This window comes from Cervus canadensis, chromosome 19 (genome assembly GCF_019320065.1).
Source record: "Cervus canadensis isolate Bull #8, Minnesota chromosome 19, ASM1932006v1, whole genome shotgun sequence".
NCBI classification, from domain to species: Eukaryota; Metazoa; Chordata; class Mammalia; order Artiodactyla; family Cervidae; genus Cervus; species Cervus canadensis.
This window is the reverse complement of record NC_057404.1, coordinates 5,875,855-5,903,750: the sequence shown is the minus strand read 5'-3', so window position 1 is coordinate 5,903,750 and position 27,896 is coordinate 5,875,855. Positions and strand designations below refer to the sequence as shown.

The window sequence follows — 27,896 nt, the reverse complement described above, 5'->3', positions numbered from 1 at the left end:
CGACTCTGGGTTTTTGTATGTTGGGATTGTGCGTGAAACTAACTTGTGAAACGACTCTAATTTTTGAAGCTGCAAATCTGTCACATGACCCTGGGGAACCCAGGCAAAGTGTTTTATCTTAGTGATTTTTAAATCTTTCTTCTCAAAAGTCTCAGCAGAGGATTTGTCATCATGGTTTCTCTTAAATGTAGTCAAATGGGCAGCTTTCACCATGATATTTATAATGATGTCACAGGGTCATCCTGTGAATTCATGGAGGCTGAAGATCATGATATCTCTTTAGAAAATAGAAAATTGATGAGCTGTACCTCTTAGTAGTTGGACACTGATACTTTTAACCTCCACTCTGCATCCCCACAACACACACACAACAACTGAAATGAAGTAACCACATTTGAGTGACTGACATTCCTTTACCTGTTTATCTTGCTCCTCTTTGGAGGAAATGGGTTCACTTATATGACTCCAGAATATACGATTGTGGTGCGAACTCAAAAATCATACCATACTGATCTGTTTTATTTTCTCCCTCCTCTTTTGGTAGACTCCCCAAATTTCTGAAGTGTTGTTTCTCTGGAATGTCCCTTTCACCAGGGACTCCCGTGGACTTGTCAAGATGAGATGACTGAATGTGGCTTCAGGCCATGCTTGTAGTCCTAGGCACTTGTCATAGTGTCCAAGGCAGGGCTGGTGACAAATATTCCAGAAAAACTTTCTTTTTAGTTTTAACACCCCTTTCTCAGGATACCATCATCGCTGGTTTGCAAACATCTTCTGTTTCTCAAAGAAATCAGGCTCGTTGTTAAGTGCATGTCTCTTTGATAACAATTGCAAGCTGTAGAGGTTCTTCGTTTAAAGCAAAAAATTTTTAAAAATTTATTTGGCTGTGCCAGGTCTTAGCTGTGGCGTGTAGGATCTTTTAGTTGTGGCATGTGAATTCTTTTCAAAAAAATACTTATTATTTATTTTATTTTTGGCTGTGCTGGGTCTTCATTTCTGTGCACAGGCTTTCCGTAGTTGTCATGAGTGAGGGCTACTTTCTAGTTTCGGCGCTTGGGCTGCTTACTGCAGTGGCTTCTCCTGGTGCTGAGCGTGGGCTGTGGAGCTCTAGAGATCGGGCTTGGTGGTTGTGTCTAATCGGCTTGGTTGCCTTGTGGCATGTGGAGTCTTCCTGAACTAGAGATTGGACCCGTGTCCCCTGCATTGGCAGGTACATTCTTAACCACTGGACCGTGAAGGAAGCCTGGCTTGTGGACTCTGAGTTGTGGCATGTGGGATCTGGTTCCCTGACCAGCGTTCGAACCCAGGCCCCCTGCATTGGCAGCGCAGAGTCTCAGCCCCTGAACCCACCAGGAGAGTCCCGCTCTAGAGGTTCTTGAAGGCTGAAGCAGAGAATGGACATCACATGGCAGCCCACACTTATTCACTGTCCCTGTATCAGTTCACTAGCCCCAGTCTTCCTGTTTCTCTTTCCTAAATCTCCAACATCCTTCTCCTTTTTTTTTTATCCTCAACTGATGGCTTCTAAAAGCGTCCTGATGAGAACTGCTTATCTGTTCAGATTAGCAGTTACACTTACTGCTGCATCTGTACCCATTTACTCTGCCTTCCTTCCCTGACTGCACGACCTCTCTCCTCACATCTAAGGCCTGTCCTCGGCCTCGTGAGCTACTTCCCCTCACCTCTTCAAAGACTTTCTCTCTGCTTCTTCAGTTGTCACTTCCTCTCTTTCCTACACCATTGCCTTCTCCTTTTCTCTGGGGTCATTCCTCTAGCAAGTGCCCTTCCTAAACTACACATCTTCACCTTCTTCTCCAAACCTACTCAATGCAGAGTTGACTGTGTTCTCCTTCTTATCCACTCTAGTATACTGGCGTCCTCACCATTCTGTAGAAATTACCCAGGTCAAGGGTGACCTGTGTCTTTCTTTGCCCAAGTTCAACAGACAATTCCCAGTTCTCATCTTATACAACCTTCCAGCACCATTGGACCATTATCCTCCCCTTTCTTCTTCAAACACTTTTTTCTTCTTTAGCTGCTAGGACATTCTTATCTTCTAATTGTCCTCCTAATTCATTAGCCATTCCTTCTTGTTCACCTTTGCTGGACTCCCCTCTTTTTCCTGATTTGCAATTGCTGACTGACCCCTAGGTTCAGTCCTTGGACCTCTACTCCTGCACCCTTTAGGGGTGACTTTATCTCATCATCCATGTCCAAATGTGTAGCTCTGTCCTTTCCTTTGAACTCTAGTATGTGGGTTTCCCCAGTGTCTCTACTTGGATATCACATGGTCCTCTCAACCTTAATAAGAACAACATATAACTTTTGATTTTTCTTTCCAAAACTGCTCCTCTCCAAGTCTTCCCTATCTCAATAGCACCTGTTGTTCATGATCAAAATGTACAGAGATTCTCAGGTCTTCTCCTTTGCTAATACCTCACATTTGGACATGCCATCAGCAAATCCTTTAGCTTCTGCCTTCAAGATAAACCTGGGATTAGACCACTTCTCATCATTCCCTCAGCTGCCAACGTCATCCCAGTTACCATCTTTCTCACCTAATCTATGTAGTTGCGCCCTCAATGGTCTTTCTGTCCTCAGTCTTACCCACTTATCCCCCCCATGTCAACTCCCCATACAATGGTCAGCATAATTTTTTAATGTTAATTAAGTCATAGTGCTTCCCTGCTCAGAACTCTTTTCACTGAGGGACTGGAATGCAGAAGTAGGAAGTTAAGAAGTACCTGGAGTAACAGGTAAATTTGGCCTTGGAGTACAGAATGAAGCAGGGCAAAGGCTAATAGAGTTTTGCCGAGAGAACGCACTGGCCATAGCAAACACTCTCTTCCAACAACACAAGAGATGACTCTACACATGGACATCACCGGATGGTCAATACCAAAATCAGATTGACTATATTCTTTGCAGCCAAAGATAGAGAAGCTCTATATAGTCAGCAAAAACAAGACTGGGAGCTGACTGTGGCTCAGATCGTGAACTCCTTATTGCCAAATTCAGACTTAAATTGAAGAAAGTAGGGAAAACCACTAGACCGTTGAGTTCAATTCAATCCCTTAGTCGTGTCCGACTCTTTGCGACCCCATCGACTGCAGCACGCCAGGCCTCCCTGTCCATCACCAACTCCCGGAGTTTATTCAAACTCATGTCCATTGAGTCAGTGATGCCATCCAACCATCTTATCCTCTGTCGTCCCCTTCTCCTTCTGCCTTCAGTCCCTCCCAGCATCAGGGTCTTTTCCAATGAATCAACTCTTCACATCAGGAGGCCAAAGCATTGGAGTTTCAGCTTCAACATCAGCCCTTCCAATGAATACCCAGTACTGATCTCCTTTAGGATGGACTGGTTGGATCTCCTTGCAGTCCAAGGGACTCTCAAGAGTCTTCTGCAACACCACAGTTCAAAAGCATCAATTCTTCTGTGCTCAGCTTTCTTTATAGTCCAACTCTCACGTCCATACATGACCACTGGAAAAACAATAGCCTTGACTAGACGGACCTTTGTTGGCAAAGTAATGTCTCTGCTTTTTAAAATGCTGTCTAGACTAGACAATGCAGGTATGACCTAAGTCAAATCCCTTACAATTATACAGTGGAAGTGACAAATACATTCAAGGGTTAGATCTGATAGAGTGCCTGAAGAACTTTGGACAGAGGTTCGTGACATTGTACAGGAGACAGGGATCAAGACCATCCCCAAGAAAAAGAAATGCAAAAAGGCAAAATGGCTGTCTGAGGAGGTCTTACAAAGCTGTGGAAAGAAAAATGAAAGGCAAAGGAGAAAAGGAAAGATATACTATCTGAATGCAGAGTTCCAAAGTATAACAAGGGAAAGATGAGAAAGCCTTCCTCAGTGATCAATGCAAACAAATAGAAGAAAATAATAGAATGGGAAAGACTAGAGCTTCAAGAAAATTAAAGATACCAAGGGAACATTTCATGCAACGATGGGCACAATAAAGGACAGAAATGGTATGGAGCTAACAGACACAGAAGATAATAAGAAGAAGTGGCAAGAATACACAGGAGAACTGTACAAACAAGATCTTCATGACCCAGATAATCACGATGGTGTGATCCCTCACCTAGAGCCAGACATCCTGGAATGTGAAGTCAACTGGGCCTTAGGAAGCATCACTACAAACAAAGCTAGTGGAGATGATGGAATTCCAGTTGAGCTGTTTCAAATCCTAAAAGATGGTGCTGTGAATGTGTTGCATTCAATATGCCAGCAAATTGGGAAAACTCAGCAGTGGCCACAGGACTGGAAAAGGTCAGTTTTCATTCCAATCCCAAAGAAAGGCAATGCCAAAGAATGCTCAAATTACCACACAGTTGCACTCATCTCACACGCTAGCAAAGTAATGCTCAAAATTCTTCAAGCCAGGCTTCAGCAGTACGTGAACCGTGAACTTGCAGATGTTCAAGCTGGATTTAGAAAAGGCAGAGGAACCAGAGATCAAATTGCCAACATCCGTTGGATCATCAAAAAAGCAAGTGAGTTCCAGAAAAACATCTACTTCTGCTTTATTGACTATGCCAAAGCCTTTGACTGTGTAGATCACAACAAACTGTGGAAAATTCTTCAATAGATGGAAAGACCAGACCATGCCTCTTGAGAAATCTATATGCAGGTCAAGAAGCAACAGTTAGAACTGGACATGGAACAACACACTGGTTCCAAATTGGGAAAGGAGTACGTCAAGTTTGCATATTGTCACCCCGCTTATTTAACTGGTATGCAGAGTACATCATGAGAAACGCTGGGCTGGAAGAAGCACAGGCAGGAATCAAGATTGCCGGGAGAAATATCAATAATCTCAGATATGCAGATGACACCACCCTTATGGCAGAAAGTGAAGAGAAACTGAAGAACCTCTTGATGAAAGTGAAAGAGGAGAGTGAAGAAGTTGGCTTAAAACTCAACATTCAGAAAACTAAGATCATGGCATCTGGTCTCATTACTTGATGGCAAACAGATGGGGAAACAGTGGAAACAGTGGCTGACTTTATTTTGGGGGGGCTCCAAAATCACTGCAGATGGTGATTGCAGCCATGAAATTAAAAGATGCTTGCTCCTTGGAAGAAAAGCTATGACCATCCTAGACAGAATATTAAAAAGCAGAGACATTACTTTGCCAACAAAGGTCCGTCTAGTCAAAGCTATGGTTTTTCCAGTAGTCATGTGTGGATGTGACCAACTCGGACTATAAAGAAAGTTGAGTGCTGAAGAATTGATGCTTTTGAACTGTGGTGTTGGAGAAGACTCTTTGAGTGTCCCTTGGACTGCAAGGAGATCCAGCCAGTCCACTCTAAAGGAAATCAGTCCTGAATATTCTTTGGAAAGACTGATGCTGAACCTGAAATTTCAATACTTTGGCCACCTAATGTGAAGAACTGACTCATTGAAAGAGACTCTGATGATGGGAAAGATTGAAGGCGGGAGGAGAAGGGGATGACAGAGGATGAGATGGTTGGATGGCATCACCGACTCAATGGACATGAGTTTGAATAAACTCCGGGAGTTGGTGATGGACAGGGAGGCCTGGCGTGCTGCAGTCCAGCAGCAGCTGGGGTCACAGAGTCAGACACGACTGCATGACTTAACTGAACTTGAACGGCACTGAGATAAATTCCAGGGTCCTTATTGTTGCCTGTGAGACTAGTAGCTTCCTATCTGTCCTCATCTTGTCATTTCGCCACCTTATTACCTCCATTCTAGCAACAGAATTAGCAGTAGCTTGACTTTTTCCTTACGAGGCACTTCATGCTCATCCCCACCTTTGGGCCTTGAACTTAGCGTGTCTCTCCTTTGGATGCTTTTCCCACAGAAGTGAGCACCACTCACTGCCTCCGTCTTAAAGTCTCTGATTATGTGTTGCCTTTCACTTTAAAATATCTCAAGTAACAATCCATTTTTTTTTGCCACTTTTTAATCCCCTTATTTTGCCTTGTTTTTCTTCATAGCTCGCACTATTGCCTGATACCGTATTACATGCCATATTATCTTCTGTCTACTAAACAGTGCCATGAATTCAGGGAATACATCCCCAGAGTCGAGGCGTAGAAGACGTGCTCTGTAAATAATTGTTCAGTGAATGAATCTACTCAGGAACACAGGGACAAAACATACAAGTATTAATGACAATATAAGGTAAATTACATTTCAAAGCTACATTTTCTCATTACTGGTATTCACGTGCTCTCATACACATAATCTCATTTAATCCTTACTTGTAAGATCAGTGCAGATGCATTCACCCCAAATCACATACTAGTTTGTGGTGGAGGTGGGATTTAAGCCTGGATTTTCTGATTACAAACCCTGTCTTATTTCATGGATGTGCTGTTCTGTGCTTGTTGCTTAGTCTGACTCTTTGCGACCCCATGGACTGTAGCCCACCGGGCTCCTCTGTCCTTGGGGATTCTCCAGGTAAAAATACTGGGGTGGGTTGCCATGCCCTTTTCCAGGGGATCTTCCCAACTCAGGGATCGAACCCAGGTCTCCCACGTTGTGGGCAGATTCTTTACTGTCAGAGTCACAGGGAAGCCCATGAATACTGGAGTGGGTAGCCTATTCCTTCTCCAGGGGATCCTCCTGACCTAGGAATCGAACTGGGGTTTCCTGCATTGCAGGCAGATTCTTTACCAGCTGAGCTACCAGGGAAGCCCTATTTCATGTATAAAAGACAGTAAGTTCTTTGGGAGTTGGAGATAAATTTGGTTTATTGAAGGATATGGGAGTTAGTGGGAAATTTTAGAGTATTTGTATCTTGAGGTTTGAACATGGGATTATATATAGTTAAATAAAGATACGGCATTCCAGACGTGGTCATGGCACAAGTAAATACAAGGAGACGTGGATATGTGTGGTGAATACATGGAAGGAATAGATGTATGTTGCAGATTGAAGTTAGTGCTTGAGCTTTAGGCAGTAGGAAGCACTTAGAAATATTTGAATCAAGACTGCCACATGCAGAGAGGTTTGCCGAGGAGAGGAGGTCAGAGGGAAGGGAGTGGGAGCAAGGGCCTCGGTTGGAAGGACTTGCTCAGAAAGCAAGAGAGGCAGTTCTTTGCTTAGAGGTAGGAAAAAAAGGTGCCAAGGTTAGGGAAGATTCTGGTAGCTCCCAAAATTTTGGAAGATGATCTTTTTCGTGTGTCTGCGGTTGCTAATCTTTCTAAAACAAGACATTGTTTTGAAAATAAAGGTTGAAAACTAGTCAAGTCTGAGGGCTGGGGTTTTGAGTTGTTAGTAGAAATCTTGGAAGGATCATGATGTAAAAAATAACAGAAATTGTAGAACAGCAATAGTTAGATCTTGACTCAGATTTAAAAGTACATTTTGAGCTTCTATCACGTGTTAGATCTAACTTCTTAAAAATATGAAAATGTTTCTGTAGCTTTTTGTTGTTGTTATTGTTGTTTTAGATTGTGCCAATCACGCTGTGCTGACGTTAAACCATTATGCTTCATGACTTCAAGCAAGGTGAAGCTTTATTTTAGACGCTGACTTAGTTCGCACTGGTTTTTAAATAAATGTTCTAGGGCAGTCCTTGGTGGAAAGATCTGAGTGGAACAATGCTTAATATTTCAAAGTGAGCCCTTGAAAATCTATTTGTGCTTTGTAGTAATAGGATCCCTGAGGTTCCAGAATTTTTTTCAAACTGGTTCACTGGTTCTTGGAGGCCCCGCTATCCCAGGTCTGTGGAACTGGCAAGGAATTTGATGTAATTGCTTTTGCACCTGGCATGTGATGGGGATTGTTTTGGAAATTACTTAGTCATATAACTACAAAATATCTAGTGTTTATCCTCTTAGAGATTGGACTCAATGGCCAAATGGCTTGACTTGACCCTATCTATGGTTCGGAGCCATTTAATTGTTAAAATTCTTGACCACTGTTTTCCTCAACTAAATTACAAATTTAAAATGAAGCGTGTTTCAGGTCTATATTTTGAAGCAGTCTGTGACTGTTTTTATGACTTAACTGGTTTCAGGCTTATGCTGTTGTTCTTGACATTTCCTTTAGCTCTGTACCGTCCCTCCTTTCTTCTTGCCTATCTCCGCTTATCCCCACTTTCAGGGGAAGTCTTTCCTCTTCAATACCTCACTCTCACTTAACCTTTGTTTCACTTCTCTGAACACCTGTGTACAGTGCACTTGTCGTTTTTCTTTCATTAACCTCACTATAAACTGGGTACATTATATAGTTTGTTTTTAAAATTCCTTTATGGTTTAAAATAACCTGCACAGAAAAGGCAAGTCTGTGGGCAAGGAGTGCCTCATGAGTCCCCCCCCATACCCCATTTTTTTCTAGAGAAGCAAGAAAAAAGACCTTTGTTGTTGTGCTTAAATATTAGCTCTTCTGCTTTTAAATTTTAGTAGCTTATTCAAATTTTCTAAAGTACCAAGGACTCCAATACAGTAAAGAACAAACAACTTATGTGACGAACTCATTGGTGCCACCATGCTATGCCTACCAGTGCCCTGGAAAGTCAGTTTCCTGATACACATTCTACAGAACCCTGATTCCGCTCCCTAGACTTTTCTTGACAGAGTCTTGATAAACTCTGTAAACTTGATAAACTCTTGGTAACTTGATAAATAGTTTAAGAAACACTATTTTATCCCCCGCTGGAGGATCTCAGTGCACATTAGCGTATTATTGGCTCTGAGAAGCTCAAAGTGGAAAACAAAACAAAAACTCAGCATTCCCCAAACATCCTTGACCAGGCAGCCTTTTTCCCACATCATCTCTTAATTTCCTGCGGAACTAGGTGGACATACTTTGGGAAGTGCTTAAGTGTTTCCTGTCTTAGGCAGGCCAGAGAGTAAATGTGAAGGTCAATCCCCACGAAATAATAATTTGATCTCCCTCAGACACAGTGTGGGAAACAAGTATTGTCTTTGCATTTTGATTCCTCCCAATGCTGTACGTTGACGACTCAGTATGTTGTGGTGTGAGGGGCCTGCTTGTGTTACCTCGAGAGTGGGGAGGGGAGGCGTGTGGGCGCTCACGCGCGTCCTTGGCGGGCTGGGTCTGCCCCTCTGTCCGCAGCGCACGCTGCGCAGTGGCGTGTCCTGGTCCCGTCGCCATCAGCATGCTGCATAACGGACGAGGCTGGAGAGACGGCGGGAGCAGGTGTTCTAGCAGTTTAGAAAAGAAAGGACAGAGCTGTCGATTGTTGCCAGCCGCACCAGTCCTGCCTTTCTTCCTTCTGCAAACAACAGCTGCCTGTGTCGGTCAGGGGCTAAATGGCAACTGGTCTGCTTTGCTAGCTCTCCAGAGCAGCGTAGTCAACACTCCTGTTTGGATAGTTTGTGTCCTTATGTTGGAAGCAGAGGGTGGAGTGTATTTCCCCCTTTGTCTTCTAAAGTATTGCCACGATCTACATAATTGTCCACAAAAAATTGTATCATGCAGGTAGTTATTAGCTATGCTATTAAATATTATTTTTGGTTCTCTTATAAGGGTGGAGGGGTTTCCCTGGTGGTTCAGCAGTAAAGAATCCGCCTGCAGGATTCGATCCCTGGGTCAGGAAGAGCCCCTGGAGGAGGAAATGGCAACCTGCTCCAGTCTTCTTGTCTGGAAAATTCCATGGACAGAGGAGCCTGGCGGGCTCCAGTCCATGATGTTGCAAAGAGTCAGACACAACTGAACTATGACTGAGCATAGCCCTGATAAGTGGGGGAAGGAAGTATGTCTGTAAATATGGGACTCAAGAGAATACAGGCTTTCAAGAACCTGAGTATGTTCCACAGCCAGGAAATATTTAGGGCAAAGGTAAACTTTTTATGTTTCATTTTAAATTGGGAAAGACCTATTCTTTGGATTATTATTACTGCTCCAATTTTGGGGAATTCAGTGAATTCCTTTTGCTTTCTGATTGCCTACCTGTAGCCGGAAATCAGAAACAGCCCCTCTGAAAGGACAATAGATTTATATCATCTTGGCATTGAAAAGTTGTATCTTTCTGTAAGATGTTGACTGTTTATGAACAAAGGTGTGAGAAAGTTTAGAAACATTGGTACAGTTATATGCTTTTCTTTCCGTGGTTATTTGTTAATTTTCCAATGTCATAGAAATAGTGATACATTTAAAACACCACATTTAAGTTAACAGCCTCATGATGTGTATGTGATACACAATGCAAGTTCATGGTGGTATTCAGGAGCCAGCTCATATGGCTCAAGAGAGAAGATTGTGTTCATTTCCTCTTGACTCTGTGTTCAGTGACATCGACTGAGCTGGAAATCCGCAAGGGTGGGAATATTTACACCATGGAAATTGGCTCTTCTCTCCTCCCCATCTCCTGAGAACCAGTTGTTAATCATTTAGTAGAATACCATGGGTTCTAGGCCATCTCGCAGGATGACTTAATTATAAGGAGTTTGAAAAATATAACCAAGGACTTCCTAGAACAGATTGCCTGTTCTAACAACAACACAGTTACCTTTGCATGCCATTTTCCCTTTTTTTCCTCTTTCTTCACTTTTGATTAGTGAAGTTTTTCAAGATGATGTGTGGGCAGAGGGTTCTGTTTGGTTTTGTTTTTGGTTAAATGTGGATCTCACCTACTAGGGAAGCCCTACCTACTTGGGCTTCCCTGGTGGCTCAGAGGTTAAAGCGTCTGCCTCCAACGTGGGAGATATAGGTTCAATCCCTGGGTCAGGAAGATCCCCTGGAGAAGGAAATGGCAGCCCACTCCAGTATTCTTGCCTGGAGAATCCCATGGACGGAGGAGCCTGGTGGGCTGCAGTCCACAGGGTCGCAAAGAGTCGGACACGACTGAGCGACTTCACTTCACCTACTAGGTGTATAACCAATAGCCTTGCTTTTGCTGTAAGTTACCTAGAGTGGGGCAGCAGCACACTGTTCTCCTGTGGCTCTTTGTAACACCTGGAAGGCAGGACTCCTTCTTTGTTGATGTGCAGTGTTTATGGAGGAAACATTGTGTAAGGAGAGCTAAATACAGATTCTGAGCAGTGTTCACTCCAGTAGAAACCAAGATGGCACTGCTCCTTCGGTGGGGTCAGCCGCCACACTGAAGTGTCAGTGAGGCCCAGCAATGAACAACACTTCAGTCGGCTGGGATTTCCACCTGCTGTCTTCATCACAAAGCAGCCAGGAGAACAGACTTCCTGCCGTAATACGTTATTTGTGAGTTTAAAGAACCAGAGGAAGATAGGTAGGGGAATATTTTGTTCTGAAATGCCTCATGGTCTCAAATGAAGCACCTTGTCTTCCTTCTAGTCCCATTCACTCCCTGTTAGTGGGTGTTTATTTTTTATCCCACAGAGGATCAAGTTGTATATAGGGTTCTTTCAAGTTGGATTCTTTGGCTATGTGTGATGATTTTTTAAATACAGAGATTAAAGTCCAGTGACATCACAGAGATTTCTATGATTTCACCCCATGGTGTTGAATGAATTGACACTACGTGGCAGACATTTTGGCATTTCTGTGGATTTCAGGGTTTATGTTCTTTTTCCACTTTTTGAGGAAGAAGCACATTGAAGAGAAGAGATTGCATAGGCAGTAGGAAGTTAGATCTTTATTTACAGCTCAGTGGACACAGGCATATTTGGGCAGCATAGCCTTCTGTTAGGAACGTGGGTAGGGAACCAGACTGCCCAACTTAGAGTCCCGGCTCTGCCACCTACTGTGTGAAATTAGGCCAGTTACTTCATGGTCTATACTTGAATTTCTCCATCTGGAAAACAGGGATGATAATAATACTTCTACCGGGGCCTCTGATAGCCCATTTAACACCTTTGTGTAAACTCAAAAAGATACCATGGGTAGCCTCTTTGAGCTTGAGTACAGACAGTGGCTTTATATGAATTAGGAAAATAGGACTTTTCCATGACAAGAGTTTGTGCAGTTTGACAGAGAGAGCCCAGGCTGGGCTTTGGCCCCAACTTGCCTCCTCAGCTGGGCGTCTTTGTTCAGGGCACCGCTGTGAAACCCGCCGCCGTGTCCCTTATAACCACACCAGGGAACTGAGGAGTGAGTGAGTCAGTTAAGGTTCCATAAAAGCTGCTGTTACTATTACCATCAAATCTTCAAGGTGAAAACCTGCTGCATAGCTCAGGGAACCCTGCTCATTGCTCTGTGGTGATCTAAATGGAAAGGAAATCCAAAACAGAGGGAGGTGTATACACATATGTGTGTGCGTATATATATATATATATATATATATATATATATATAATTGATTTACTTTGCTGCACCGTAGAAACTAACAACGTTGTAAAACAACTCTATCTAATAAAATTAATTAAAAAAAAAAAAACCCCAAACCGAAAAACACATGAATATCAGTGGCAGGTGGCTGTACACTTAGCATTAAGCATTAAATTTACCAAATTAATGCCAAAGGTGAATGAATGATGGTGGCACAGTAACGATTTTAAAATGTGGGTTTTATCTTATAATCATGACACATCGCCCTCATATTTTTATGTTAAAGGACATCTAAGGTAACAAATGATTTCAATGTAAAAAATACCTGCACATTTCTGTTTTATTCTGTAACATGTATAATAAAGTTGAATTCTGCATCATACTCCAAAACAAACAAACAAAACTTCTGGGTAGAGTGGTTAGGGTAGAAGAGGGTTCAGAGAATCTGTAGATTTGTGCAGTTATCTTTGACTTGGAGATTTGCTGGAAGCCCTTGGTTATTAAAGAGCTGTGGCTAGAACCCAGTTGTCTGGACTTTCAGCCTCCTACCAATCCTGACCAGGTGTCTCTAGACAATCATGGGATTTAAATAGTAGAACCATTGATAGAAGATAGGGACAGGGGCAGTGTGGCTGTTTCTGACCTCACGTGTCTGCCTAGAACTATTCAAATTGTAAAATCTCGGAAGATGATGTGTCCTTTATTTTCCAAAGCTTAATAGTACACCAGCTCCTTTGTCTGATATTCAGATGTTTGTTTTTTACAATATACTATGCATTAGGCATGTGTGGGTCTCAGCCACCATTTTTGTTGTTGTTGTTGAGTTACAGTTATTTCCAACATTGTTAGTTTCAGGTGTACGGTGAAGTGATTCAGTTACACATATCTATATTTTCTGATTCTTTTCCATTATAGATTATTACAAGATGTTGAATATAGTTCTCTGTGCTATACAGTAAATCCTTGTTTGTCTATTTTCTATGTAGTGGTGTGTGTCTGTTAACCCCGTACTCCTAATTTATTCCTTCTCCACCTTGCCACCTTTGGTAACCACAGGTTTGTTATCTAGTTCTGTAAGTCTGTGTCTGTTTTGTAAATAAGTTCATTTGCATTATTTTTTAGATTCCATGTATAAATGATATCATATAATATTTGTCTTTTCTCTATTTGGCTTACTTCACTCAGTACAATAATCTCTAGGTCCATCCATGTTACTACAAGTGGCAGTATTTCATTCTTTTTATGGATGAGTAATATTCCAGTGTGTGTATCACATCTTCCTTATCCATTCCTCTGTCAATGGACATTTAGTTTGCTTCCATGTCTTGGCTATTGTAAATAGTGCTTCTGTGAACATTAGGGTGCGTATGTCTCTTCAGGTTAGAGTGTTCATCTTTTCTGGATATACGCCTAAGAGTAGGATTGCTGGATCATATGGTAACTTGATTTTTTGTTTTCTTAAGGAACTCTGTACTGTTTTTCATGGTGCTAGCCACCATTTTAATAAGTGGACCTGAGGAATATTGTTAAATAGAGGTGTATTTCTATTATATTTGAATGAAAAACCTTTTACAGTTGGTATTTTCTGACTACAATAACTTTTCTGAGTTTAACAAAATGGAAAATGGCTTTTGTTTCTAACAAAAGAAAAAGAGAGATTGAGCCACTGTGGAGGTCCACATCTATATCCCCAGCGCTCCCTTTAAAATCTTTCTACTTGTAAAGTATAACACAATTACAGAAAACCACATGAATTCATGGCTTAGTTTGTCATTAAAGTGGACAGTCTTGGAATCACTGTGTCAAGGAGGAGATCCAAATCAAGAAGTAGAATTTTGTCACCCTGGAAGCCCGTCCTGGACTCCCTCCCATTGGTAATTCCTTCTTTCCTTCTGAAAGTCACTTTCTCATTTTATTCTTCCTTGCTTTTCTTTTTAATACTTGTATTGCCCAGGTCATGCCAACTTTTAAAAGGACAGGCTGTTTAAAGTGTGATCACCCTGTCTGGGTAATGAGCATTTCTCCGTGTTTTATTTTCCTTTGGTAATGTAATAACTTGTTTGGGTGAATTCTAGTAGTTTTCTAACTCGACTTTGATGTGTTTTAAAATACCAAGTACTGTTGAAACACAACAGCTTTGTGGTTACTTTGGATTCTTAGCTAAAAATTATTCAGTTATTAGAATATCAAATGCTGAAATTGATCAGTTCTTCAGACTGTCACAGGACTGTGTGTACTTGGCAGAGCCTATAGTTCCATTCTTTGCCCCAAATCAGGAAGCCAAGGGGCTTGACCCCTCTTCCTTCCCATCCTCAGTACGAACGTCATGTTGATTTGAAGACTGGCAAGAACCATTGCTGAGTAGTGAGCAGGCAAGGCAGTGGATTGGACAGATACGAAGTGACTGACAGTGAACTGAGTAAGTGACTGTCATCAGTGAGAACAAATATGGAGAAGTGTTCCAAGGGACAAATGAGGAGGTACCAGGTAGGTTTTTGACTTGAGTACTTTCCTTGGACTGCTGAATGGCTGTCAGTCCTAGCTCCAGATAACATTTTATTGTGAATATTCTGTAACGTGAGAGAGAGAGGGAAAGGAAGGAAAGAAGGGAGGAAACAGAGTTGTTTGGTTAAAGAGACCGTATACCCACTACCTGCCCAGTTTTAGTAATTGTTAACATTTTCTGTATTTACTCCTTTTTAATAATTTTATACTTTATCTGTTCCTTTATTTTTGGTTGCATTGGGTCTTTGTTACTGCATGGGCTTTCTCTAGCTGTGGCGAGCAGGGGTTACTCCCTAGTTGTGGGGTACAGGCTTCTCATTGCAGGGGTTTCTCTTGTTGCAAAACATGGGCTCTAGGGTGTGTGGGCTTCAGCGGATGTGGCTCATGGACTGTTACCCTGCAGGATCTTCCGGGACCGGGGATGGAACCCGCCTGTGACCCCTGAATTGGCAGGGGGATTCTTAACCTGTGGACCACCAGGGAGGTGTCCTATATTTCCTTCTTACACACACACAGTTCATACATCCTCCGAGTATTTGTTCAACCTTTTCAAAGTAAATTGCAGACATCAGACCCCTTTCCTTTAGTGCGCCTCTCCAAGGTATCAGAACGTTCTACAGAACCGACATGCCACGGTCACTCTTAATCCTGTGAAATAATGCCAGGTAACTGATATATATTCAGATTTCCCCAATCGTGCCCAAAATATCACCTAAAAACTTTTTTTTAACTAGAATTTCATTAAGATGCAGACAATTGGTTGCCATGTTTCTTCAGTCTCAACTCTCCCCTCTTCTTCAAGACGTTGACTTTTTGAGGGTCAGTTTTCTTATATAATGTGTCATTTTTTCTGGATCTGCCTAGTTGTTTCCTCCTGGTCTCATTTAATCCAGTAGGTGTGTGAGAGTCTGTCACATTGTGTGATTTTGTACCCAACACTCACAAACCTGATCCATGTATGAGCCAGCACATCTGCCTCAACCATACTCAACTTTCTCTTGAGCAGGATTTCTAAACAAAAATTGCAACCACCCGGTTTAGGCTCTCCAGCGTGGATTCTTTTCTCATCCTTAGGGGGAAAGAAAATGTACCAGAACTTCCAGTCAGTAGTAAATGTCCTATGAGATGGTTTCTAATCATGATTTCTAAGTTCTGACAACTTTGTAAAACAGATTTCTGCACCTGTCTTTTAAAGATGATGGAGCGAGCTCGGAGAAATGGAGCCATGTGCCCTGTGTCACATAGCTCCGAAATGTCAGACCTGAATTTTAGGCCCAGACCTTCCCTGGTGGCTCAGACAGTAAAGAATCTGCCTGCATTTTTACCTGGAGAATTCAATGGACAGAGGAGCCTGGTGGGCAACAGTCCACAGGGTCGCAAAGAGTCAGACACAACTGAGCAACTAATACAATACCTGCCTAACACAGATTTGCATGTTCTGAGGACTGGATGGCAGTTCCATGTACAGATCTGTCAAAATTAGCCAAGAATTGAAGTGTTTTTTAAGGAGCACCTTGATACCCAGGTAAAAACCACCCGATGGCTGAAGCTTATCTCTGCTCCTTGCAATGGAAACAGCACAGATAGCCCAGAAGCACTCCACTTGCCCGTATTTTTCCAGGACTCTTTCTTTGCTCTCATATCAATTGCTAATACTTTCTGTTGTGTTAAAACATGTGAGTTGTTTGTCTTTCTTTGCAGTATCCGTTCTGTTTCCTTGGAAGGTAAGAAGAGCCTGAGGATGTGCAGACACACTCACTGCTAAACCCACTCACATGTTCCTGGACTGACCCATTTTCTGTGTTGAGAGCACGCAATGGCGAGATCGGAGGATTTAATGCTCCCAGAGTGCTTTGGAGCATTTCTTGTATTCTTAATGAGATTTTTTTAGTGGAGTCTGTCAATCTGTGGCTATAAACAGTGCCTTCTGAGTTTCTGATGACATGATGAAAATATAAATGGATTCTGCAGATTGCATTTTATTATCCTCAACATTAAACACTCAGAGCTAGTGCTGGAGAGGATCGCAGTCTGATAATGTTGATTAAATAACCTCAGGCCTGGACTTCTGTGCCGTTGCGTTGCCATCCCAAGCTGAATAGATGTAAGGCACTATGTTATTAAAGAGAGTGTAGCAATGTCATTGTCATTAGAATATATACCTTCAGAAGGCAGTGGTGTGGGGTGGTGAAGCCCTGGCCTGGGTGAAGGGAGATATGGTTCTAGTTTCATCCTTACTGATAGCTAGCTTATGACCTTGAGCGAGTCACTTGCTCTGCAGGGCATTATTTTTTCTCGTCTTTAAAATGAAGAGCTTGTGTATATAACTTGGACTTATTCTGGTGTAGTGAGAAGGGGCATGGGGTTGATCTATAAGAAGATTTCTGGGCGCTGTGTGGGAAGGCTAGAAAGGAAGCTGGTGTTTGTTTGCTGAGGGGTGATGGAGGCTTACGCTAGTGTGTGGCGTAGAGATGGAGGGTAAAGGGTAGATCTCAAGTGCATTTTGGAGAGAGGAACTTTGCTCTTCTTGATGGTTTGAATGTGTCTGTAAGTTCCTGATGATGGGAGATGGTGGTGCCATTCATTGATATGTAGGAAACCAGAAGTGGAACAGGTTGGAGCAGAGGACAGATGTCATGAATTTTGTTTTGATCTTGTTAAGTGTGAAATATTTATTAGGTACCCAAGTGGATATGTTAAGTAAGAAATTGGATGTTTGATTCTGAGCTTCAGGGGAGAAGGGTGAATGCTACACATAAAAACATGTTAATTATCGTATGCAAGATGCTTAAAGGCAAGATGTTTAAGCTCATAAAAGTGAAAGAGTTATCATATGTGAGATATTTAAAGACTTGGGGCTGCCCAGGGAAAAGAAGCTTGTGGCTATAGAGAGAACAAAGCAAAGGTGAACAAAGGAGAAAAAGAACCATGTTTTACACCTAGGAAGTGAATGAAGTAGAATGACTTAAGGCAACAGAGAAAGGAATGTTTATTGAAAGAGTCAGGAGGAGAATCAGGAGTATCTGGTGGTGGGGAGTCCTAGGAGAGGCAAGTGATCTCAAAAGGAAAGAATGATCGACTGCCACGATGCTGAGACCTTGATTCAGATCAGAGGAGATAATGTCTGTTGGATTAGGTGGTATGGTGATATTAGAATTTAAGAGGAGAACCAGTAAAGCATGGCAGCATTTAAGATCAGGGAGGAAAGATCTGCAAAAAGGCATTGGAAAGAGAGAAATCATAAATGAGATCTATGGTAATTCTAATATTGTGGCCAATATTGACACTGAAGTTTCTTGAGCTCTTTTTATGGATTAGGCACTGTAAAAGGAAGGGTTTGACGTACATTCATTTATTTATTCTTATGTAATTCATTTACTCTTCATGCATTTGGAGGAGGTATAATTATCACTTTGTAGGTAGGGAAGCTGAGGGTTAGTGGAAGTTCATTAATCTGCTTATGATTTAGCTTGTACTAGTGGAGCTCAGTTAAATTTGCAGGTCTCCACTCTTAACCTTTTAAGAATTCTCAGTGAATTCAAAGAGGACAGGTGGATGAGCTGTGATGACAAGAGTAATAGGAACAGGATGCTCATGTAGGGGTTTGGACAGTGAAAGGAAGGAGAAAAGTGAGGCTGCATTAAGTTAGGTGTTTTAGGAAAAGTGGGAAATCATTATGCTGTTAGCACAGAGACGAAAGACACTGTGGACTGCGGGGTAAAGTTGAGATAAAGGTAGCACCTACAGATAGGAAGAAAGGGGATTCAGGTCTTTCACAGAGGAAAGAGAAAGTATATTAGTTTCTTTTGAGAGGGCAGAAAAAGATGAAATGATATGAATAGATACGGTCTATAAAGGAATGTTGGGGGGCGGGGGCTAGGGGTGGTGGTCCTAAAGGAAAGTCTGGCTAGATGGTCTTAATCTCACGGTGATTCAACAAACAAGGTCATGAGCTATACAATGCAGGCAGGAGAGTCCATAAGGAGGTCACTCTTGTACCATCTCTTTAGGAATGGGGAACTAGTGGGAAATAGGGAGACTGATTGCCAGAGTCCCTTTCCCTCCCCCCATCTTCTTGGATGTCTTTGTTCTTTCAGGTTCAAGTACAACCCGTAGTTCTGACATGCAGGTCCTTTACCCCCGGGCTATGTCTGTTGTAGCACCTTACCTCCCACCACCCTCCCCTCCCTGCCTTCCTCGCCCTGGTCTCAGCCCTCTGGACATTTCCTCTTTGTTCAAATGAACCTTTGTACAGGTCTTTGTGTTTGCCTGGGATGCCCTATTCATCTCCTTCCTCTGAGGGATCCTTTCTCCTGCGTTGGGACCTTCTCACTTGCCAGCTCCTAAAAGGCTTTCCTGGGCTGTCTCAGGCAGAGTTCCTGTCTTTGCTCAGACGCCGTGCAGAGTCAGCTGTGTGTAGGAGTGTGAACTCTCCACTCAAACTATCTGAGGTTAAATCTTGGCTCTGCTAGTTACTAATTTTGTGTCCTTGGCCAAGTCACTTAACCTCTCTGGGTGTAGGTTTCCTTGACTTTTAAGAAGGAAGTGATAATAATCAGATCTACCTCATAGGGCTATTATAAGGATTAAATAAATTCATATGTGGCACACATTTAGAACAGGGAGAGCCTAAGGAAATTGCTATTTGAATGTGAACTATTATCATTCATAAATTCATAAATAATTTCTTTAGTTGTGCAGTTCATGTTAATTGCTTGCTCCATGCTCTTGCCCATATTTTCCCTCTAACACCAGCTACTGTTTTGTAATGCTTTATCTTTCCTTGTGGACTGTGGATTCTTACTGAGTAGGGTCCAAATCTTGTTATTTTGCTCTCACTCACTTCTCTTACACTGTCTGGCCTGAGGTAGGTATTTGGTAGATGATTGTTGGTTGATTGCTAATTCTGGCTGAAATAAGAATGACTTGAGATGGTTTACAAAGAGTTTCCATAGGATTTTGATTTGATTTTTCTAGCAACCCTATTAAGGTAACAGAAATAGCAGTGGATTTATTTCTCCGTAAATGTGAAAAATAAGAGCAATTCTATTCTGCTTTGTTTTTTTAGGTTTAAAATGAGATACTCTTTGTGTTAAATATGTCAAATATTCTCAGAAGGGAAGTGAGCATAATGAACTGCAAATAATCTTCTCCAGTGAATTAAAGAGATGTGATTTTCATTTACCATTGGTAGGAGGAAATCAAACCTGGTTTTGTACAATAATTTAGATAAAATGTCTCTGTCTTCCAAAGATTAAGTCCAAATATAGTAAATTTTGTATTTTTCTCCCATTTCTTGAATGCAGGCGCCATTACTTTGCCAGCCAACAGAATCTCTTCTTAAGATTTTACCATAATAGGGTTTTCAGCATTTATTTAAAATCAGACCTGCAATTCATTAGTGGACTGCAGTTTGTCCACCAGATTGCTTTCAAAAATCCTGAATATTTAATATTTTTGAAATACAGTTTGTATAAATAGTAATGATCAAGATGAAAGACTGATTCTCGGCCGTCTTTGACTGTTCATGGCAACTGGTTGATAACGAAGGAAACAAAGTAATGAACAAAATGTGGCTTTATGACACAAATTATAAACACATCATAAAAATGTTACTGTAAAATCATGTGGTTTCTGTATTAGACTGTTTATTTTGAACTCCTCCCAATTTTAGTTACTCGAATGGTTTAGAGCATTGACATGGACAAACTCAGAGATGTAATTACCTTTTAGTTATTATGGGAAGGAAATTGAGTACAGATGAGCTTATTACCAATAATTACTTGCATAAAATAGTGTGATGATATGTCACGAAATCCTCTTGCTTCTGCTTTTGGTTTGATTGCTAAGGTAGAAGAAAGTGATTCTTATCCTCTGAAACTATCAAGGTTTTGGCATGTTATCCATTCATAGACTATTTTACTCTGACAAAGCATGTCCATCCAACAAATATTTTGGTTAGTGAAGAAAGTGAATTAATTCTAAACCATAAAGTAGGAAAAAAATCTGGCATTGGGTTCTCCTGAAAGGCTTGCCGGGCATAGTTGGTGATGTCATTGCCACCCTGAGTACTTCCGAGGACCCCCATGAATGAGGGAGATGTATGCAAGTTCATTATATCCACCCTTAAAATAATGGTGGCGTTTAATAGCTTCCTCCATGTCCCTTTGTTTGTGTTCATGCTTAACGCCTTCAGAGAACTGTGGAAACTTTGGCTTTTGCTGAGTGAGATGGGGAAGTACGGAGCGGAGATTGAATATGGAGTAGTGACCTAACTTGACAGGGTTACCCTGGCTGCTGGGTTGAGAATAGATGGACGAAGGCAAGGGTGGACTCAGCGAGCCAATTGAGACTCTCATCTAGGTGTAAGATGATGAAGGCTCAGAGTAAGGTGGGAGAAGAGACGTGGTTGGATTCTGGCTAAATTCTGAAGGGTGAACCAACAGGGTTTGTTACTGGGTGTGCCTGGGTACGAAAGACTGGGGTCATGGACGACTAAGCTGAACAACTGCAAGGGTAGAGTTGCAAGGACTCATTGGTAGGTAGGTGAGGATCAGCGAGGTGTGAAGAGCAAGATTTGCTGGGGTGGTAAAGTGCTGTTGACATTGCACGCTTCTCTTCCCCTCTTAGCCCCTGAATGCTTCTGAACCTGGGCTCTCTTCCCACCCACTACACGTCCCAGATCTCCATCTTTTTAAGGGCTCTATTAATCTTCCCATGCTGTTATGGGTCCTTGGAGAGTGATCACAGGCTGATGGCTTGGCCAGTGCCTTGTCTGGAAGGTTACTGAGAGTCCCCTGTCAGTCGGGGTCCAGGTGGGAAGATTAGTGAAGAGTTTAGCAGTCACTTTTCATTTCCCCTGCTCATGGTCTGTTGGTAATGGTGGCTGATTCTTGGTAGTTATTTTGCTTTTTTTAAAAAAAAAATAGCAATGGCTTATGCTGTTACAAAGAGAACGGTAATTAACAGTCTTTATTGTTAAAATATGCAATGTATGACTTTGTAAATACATTATAAAGATGTTGCTAAGATGGGTCATTGAGACAGGTCATCCAAAATCCTGATTCCAATGAGATGTCCTCCATTTCTGAGTATGAACTTCGGACTTAATATACAAGGTCAGGGCTTTGTAAAATGTACTTTACATATGAGTCACATGGGGATGCTTTTTAAATGCTTGTTCTAAGTCGGTCTTGGAGACAGTGGGAGGACTGAGAGACTGTATGTCTAAATTAATTCCAAACGAAGATGCTACTGTCCCTGCTGGTCTCAGGACCAGACCTTTCAGTGGCACAGCCCTTGCTGAATTTCTGGAGTCTATTCAGCTGTCGACCCTCCTAACAAAGGTCCAGGTGCCTCTACACTGAATAACCTGGACTTGGAAGAGTAGATGGCGTTTGGACCAGTGGAGAGCAGTGTCGAGGTTATACGGGGACCTAATGGACACAGGAGATGGGGGAAGGAGGCAGAGGGGAAGGGACAGAGGTGGAGATGAGCAGCTGCCTCCAGATGATGGTTCCTACTCTTACTTCTACAATTAGGAACCTAGGAAATTGAATTTACTCAGACTACATCTTGATTAGCAGGCTGACTTTAGACTATTAAACCAACTCTACTTGAAATTTTTTAGTTTCTATGCATCACATACAAAATAATTTTAAGTAGTACATAGGAATTTTTAGATGGTTCATAAGCCACCCATGTTGGAAAGTATTATTTCCTTTTCATTTGTCTCCAAGAGTGTATATAGAGTTGCATTACTTCTTTCTTTAGTATTTGCTGTAATTTACCAGGTAAGCCTTCTGGACCTGGCATTTTTTGTTTGGGAAGGTTATTTTTATTATTATTATTTTTTGAGTGGACTATGGTTGTTTGTGTCAAAGAATGTATTTATTCAGTTCATCTAAGTTGGTGAACTTATTGGCACAGATTTATTTATAATATTTCTTAGTTATCCTCTTAGTGTCTATAGAATCTGTAATGATATGATGTCATTCCTGATGTTGGTAATTTGTGTCTTTCTTTTTTGGCTAAAAACCAAAGGTTATCAGTTTTATTAGCTAAAGGTTTATCAGTTTTATTGAGCTCGAATAACCAACTTTTTATTTCACTGATTTTTTTTCCTCTATAACTTTTTGATTTTCTACTTGATTGATTTCAACTTTGATAGAATTTTTCCTTTTTTTCTACTTAACTTGGGCTAAATTTTCATGAGGTAGAAGCAGAAGTCAATGATTTGAGATCTTTTTTAAAATATATTTTCCCCATATACTGCCTTACAGTCTTTCTATACATTTTTATTTTGTCATATTCTTTCACTATAAAATACATTCTAATTTCTTTTTATTTCTTCTTTGAACAATGGGTTGTTTAGAATTGTATTACTTAGTTAAAAATATTGGCGTTAAGGATGTTTGTTGTTAATTTCTAAGTAATTCATTTTAAGTTTGTGGGGAATTGTTTTCTGACACAAAATTTGGTCTACTTCAATAAATGTTTATTGTGAACTTAAAAAAAAAAGAAAAATGTTTATTGTGAACTTAAGAGGAATAATGTTTATTCTGCTGTTGTAGGGTGGAATATTTTAGAAATGTCAATTAAGTTAATTTGGTTGATAATGTTGTTTAAGCCTTCTATATCCTTATTGATTTCCTGTCTGCTTATTCTATCAATTATTGAAGAGAGATATTAAATCTCTGACTCTAGTTGTGACTTTATTTATTTCTCCTTGTAGATCTATCTGATTTGGTTTGTGTCTATCTTGAAGCTTTTTAAAGAAATTTGGTGTAAAAATGTTTAGAATTATCTCTCTGGTGACCTAAAGATTTTGTCCCTATAAAATGACTTTCTCTGCTCTGGTATTATTCTTTATTCTCTTGTTATTTAGTTGCTAAGTTGTGCCTGACTCTGTGACCCCATGAACTGGAGTCTACTGGACTCCTCTGTCCATAGGATTTCCCAGGCAAGAATACTGGAGTGGGTTGCCATTTCCTTCACCAAGGGCTCTTCCTGACCCAGGGATTGAACCTGCGTCTCCTGCATTGGCAGGTGGACTCTTTAACCTCTGGGCCACCAGGGAAGCCCATTCTTTGTTTTAGAAGTTGATATGACCACTATAGCTTTCTTTTGATTAGTGTTAACATGGTGTATCTTATTCTATCCTGCTTTTAACCTATTCATATCTTTCTATGTCAAGTGTGTTACTTGTAGGCATCACATAGTTGGGTCTTGCTTTATGAATGCCATCTTTCTTTTACTTGGGGGTGTCTACACCATTTACATTTAATGCTCTGATTGATATGGTTAGGGTTAAGTCTATAATATTGGTATTTGTTTTCTATTTATTCCATCTTTTCTGTATTCCTTTTCCCTTTTTTATTTTTTATTGTTAGGCTATTTTTTTTTTTAATAATTCCATTTAATCTCCTTTCTTGACTTACTAACTTTATTTTAAAATTTTGCTATTTTAGAGGTTGCTTTAGGATTTACAGCATGCATATTTACTTGGCATATTGTAGATGCTCAGTAAATATTAACTGAGTAAAAAAATGAATGCTTTGGTGCCCAGACCAAAGGGCTACCGAGTGTCAGAGGCATCAAGCAAAGGCATCAGTACTCAGCATGGTTCACTCTTTCCCAGCTTTTATTTTGCTTTTTCATACCATGTTAGCATGGGTACTGGCTTTTTTCATACTGTCTTAATGTTAGTCTCTCAAGGTTAGACGTTCTGGGTCCTTCTCTCTGCCTCTTAATGTTTTAACAAATGGATTCTTTATCCTTAGGTGGTACTTTCTGCAGGCTTTATTGAAAGTGTAGGTTGGGTCCTCAAGATGAAAGAGGCTGTGACCTTGACTTATCATGGCCAAACTGCCAAAGTAATATCCTTATCAGGAAGAACAGATACTTTTAAAGTTTTGAATAAGAAAAAACTTCAAAGAAATGGTCTATTTAAGATTAGCTGAGCTAAGCAAAGTTACACATGGAAAGGAAATTCAGACCTAACAGATTTTTCCCATTCCTGGAATGCTACCAGTTATTTAAAGTCTCTTGAAATATCTTGAAAAAGAATCATTGAGCTTCCTGATTGAAAAAGGAAAAAAAATTATTCTCTGCTTTTCTTTTCCAGCAAGTAACCGGCCGAAGTTTTGGTGATAAAGATTTTCGGACAGGATTAGAAAATGGAATCCTTCTCTGCGAGTAAGTATAACCTATATTCAGTTGGTTTTATTCAAGAAAAATCATTATTGCTGTTCAGTTTGTCTGCAAAACTTACATAGTTTGTTTGGAATGCATTCACAGTTTGAATCTTAAATTTAAGAAAGAAAATCACTTAAGTGGGTTAGGCCGTAAATATAAGCATATTGGTTCAATAGGGAGTGGTGGGGACTATGGTATTTTCAAACTAGATAAAGAAGGAGTGTCTGACAGCTGCTACTCAGTCCCAACCAACTTTTACAGTGTAGCAGTTTGGGCCTAAGTGATTGGAAGGATGTAGACCAAATTGTGGTAACAGTAGCAGCTTTTCTCCTTATTCCCTCCAAACAAGAACAGTTTGTGCTAAGTAAAAGCAGTGCTTCTATTTATTGACAACCTCTTGAAACTTGCCAGGTGATGTTCCTCAGTAGACCTACTTCCCTGAGGTATGTTGAATATATTTAATTCATGCTGTTGACAAAATAACTGTGGTGTTCAGTTTTTATGCTTTGAATATGGGCTTTGTTGTAGAGTGCTCTTATGATGATGTAGTCAAGAACTTTCTGTGTGGTGATTCCAGACATGAAATTAACTGTAGCCTTAATACTTAGAGATGGATGAACATAAATATCAAATCAAGATTTCAGAGTTTTGAATTGATTTAATACGTTCTGTAATTAGGATATTTATTTTTGCTTTATTGAGGTGAAATGTACATGCATGAAATGCAGAACTTCTAAATATGCAACCTTATGGGTTTTGGGAACAGTGTACATGTACATGCATGTAACCTACACCCTGATCAAAATACAGATCAGAAAGCTCTCCTGTCCCTTCCCAGTCAATCTCAACCACCTGTAGAATAGCACTGTTCCGATTTCTATTACCATATTATCTATTTTGCCTTCTCTTGAACTTTATGTAAGTAGAATCACACAGAATGCAGTCTTTTCTTGGTGACTTGGAGAATATTGTTTGAGACCCACTGATATAGTTGGCAGAGCACCGGTGTTGGAGCCTGAGAATTAAAGATTCAAGTCCTTTCTTCACGCCTTAAATGATTTAATCTCCTTGCGTCTCATTTGCTTCTCTTTAAAAGGGTAGTAAAAATTTTACAGCTCTTGCATGTTTCATAAGCTTTTTGTAAATTTCAACAGGATAATGTAAAGTGCTTTAAAAAATTACAACATTTGCTATACAAATGTGGATTTATTATGTAGCAGTTTTCAACACAGTTCATGTCAACCTTGATATTTCCTGCCTTCCACTGCCCTTCTTTCTTCAAAGAGTAACTTATATCCTCTAATTGCTGTTTCCATACCTTCCTTCCTGTGGAGTCTCTTCCCTCTTCTCACACTTTACTTGCCTTACCACGTGTTTTTCTCTTTAAAAAGTCTTAAGTCAGAGCTCATCTGTTAAGTAAACCACAATTAGTTCAGCGTCTCACAGAGACAAGCTCAAACAGGCTCCAAACACCTCCCTTGGGTTCTAGCACTTGCTTCTCCAGTGAGTCTAGGCTTGACCCTCTGATGTTAACAGATTCACCAGAATCCAGTCTAGTTTACGTGCATCGTGCTCTCTGAAGCCTGTTGAAGTGGGTCTTGGGAACCAGCTTTTGTTTGCCTCACATCAGCTCCAAAGATTCCTATAGGCATCCACCTCTCCACCATGTGAGGAAATCTGTCATGGAGTGATGTCTCTTGCCTGCCTTTGGACTAGATGGGCTCACCTGAGGACAAGGCTCTGGATCCAGAGACATCTGCACAGGTGGACTTGGGTTCTTACCTGGATGAAGACGTTGAGTCAGAGGCTGGAGTCCCACGTGTGGAGTGGCACCAACCACTGACCCTTTACAAACACGTTAAGGAGTGTTAGGGTTGTTTAGAGGTGGAGAGGTGGAGATTAGGTCTGGGCCATGGTTGGGAAACAGCATGGTTAGACAGCATCGAGGCGCCAGTTACAGCCAGGCACGTCTTAAATAAATAAGGAGTTTTGAGTGCTCACAGCCTATGGGTGAGCTGAGGGAAATGGCCAACACGGAGAACGTGGACCAATGTTTCTGTCTGGGTAGGTAGGATGAAAACCCAGGACAAGCGAGTTATTGTCTGACTCCTCTAAGCACAGGGGATTAGACCCGCTGGTGGATTCGGAGGAGTCTGACGATTAGGGTCAGGCTTCCCCATGGGACTCCATCTGGCAGCTCTGGAGCAGAGTGTGTGATTGTGGAATGAACTGCCGTGGTGGTCTAAAAACCATGAACGCAGACCCAGCCAGAGCCTCGGAGAGAAAGCTGAGGCGGTCGCCAGACACACAAGAGGCAGACAAAGTTCTAAGTGCAGGGCCTTCAGAGCAACGAGACAGAAGTAGGACTCAGGACTGGATGCACTCACCGTTGGTAGCAATGGAGGAAGAAGGTCCTCCTCTCCTTGTTGGTCAGGGGTGGGAGCGTGGTTGGGTGTGATCTGAATAGCAGTGTTGGGCTGCTGCAGACTGAGATTAGCAAGTGTATTCTTCTGGGACTTGTATGCAGAGACCAGTCTGGCAAGGAGAGGGGACTTGCCCCATTCCAGGCATGGAGCTGGTTGATGGTAGGGCTTGAAAGTCAGGGGGCTCAGTTTGGAGAGTCTCAGGAAAGTGAGGGTTCCCAGATAATAGATCTATACAGCCTGTCTTTGGAGAGTAGATGAGGATGCCCATGACTGTGCCTCTCTCTAGAACCAGAGAGAGTTCTGTGGATGCTGGTGATTAAGCCGTCCTAACTTACCACCACCACCACCCAGGTAGCAAGACTTGAAAATATAAGAACATGCTGTGATTTCAAAATTTGAAAACCAGCAGTTCAGCTCTTCTAAGGTGGATTGGCTCAAACTGTTGGTTTTAACCATGGAGAGACACCATGCTCTCTGTTCACTAAAAATTTCGTGGGTTGTTTGTGAGTCTGAAAAATTAAACCTCACAGTTCTTCTCAAATGGAAAGGCGTCTTCTGGGCCTG

The 27,896-nt window shown here is 41.3% G+C and overlaps 1 protein-coding gene across 13 annotated transcripts in view; it reads left to right on the top strand.

Moving 5' to 3' along the window:
• LIMCH1 (LIM and calponin homology domains 1) overlaps positions 1-27,896 on the top strand; it is a 347,525-nt gene that overhangs the window by 117,156 nt on the left and 202,473 nt on the right. For all 13 annotated transcript variants that reach the window (XM_043438432.1, XM_043438427.1, XM_043438433.1 and 10 more), the window contains exon 2: positions 24,836-24,906. In XM_043438432.1, the coding sequence (XP_043294367.1) occupies positions 24,836-24,906 (71 nt within the window). The remainder of the gene's footprint in view (positions 1-24,835; positions 24,907-27,896) is intronic.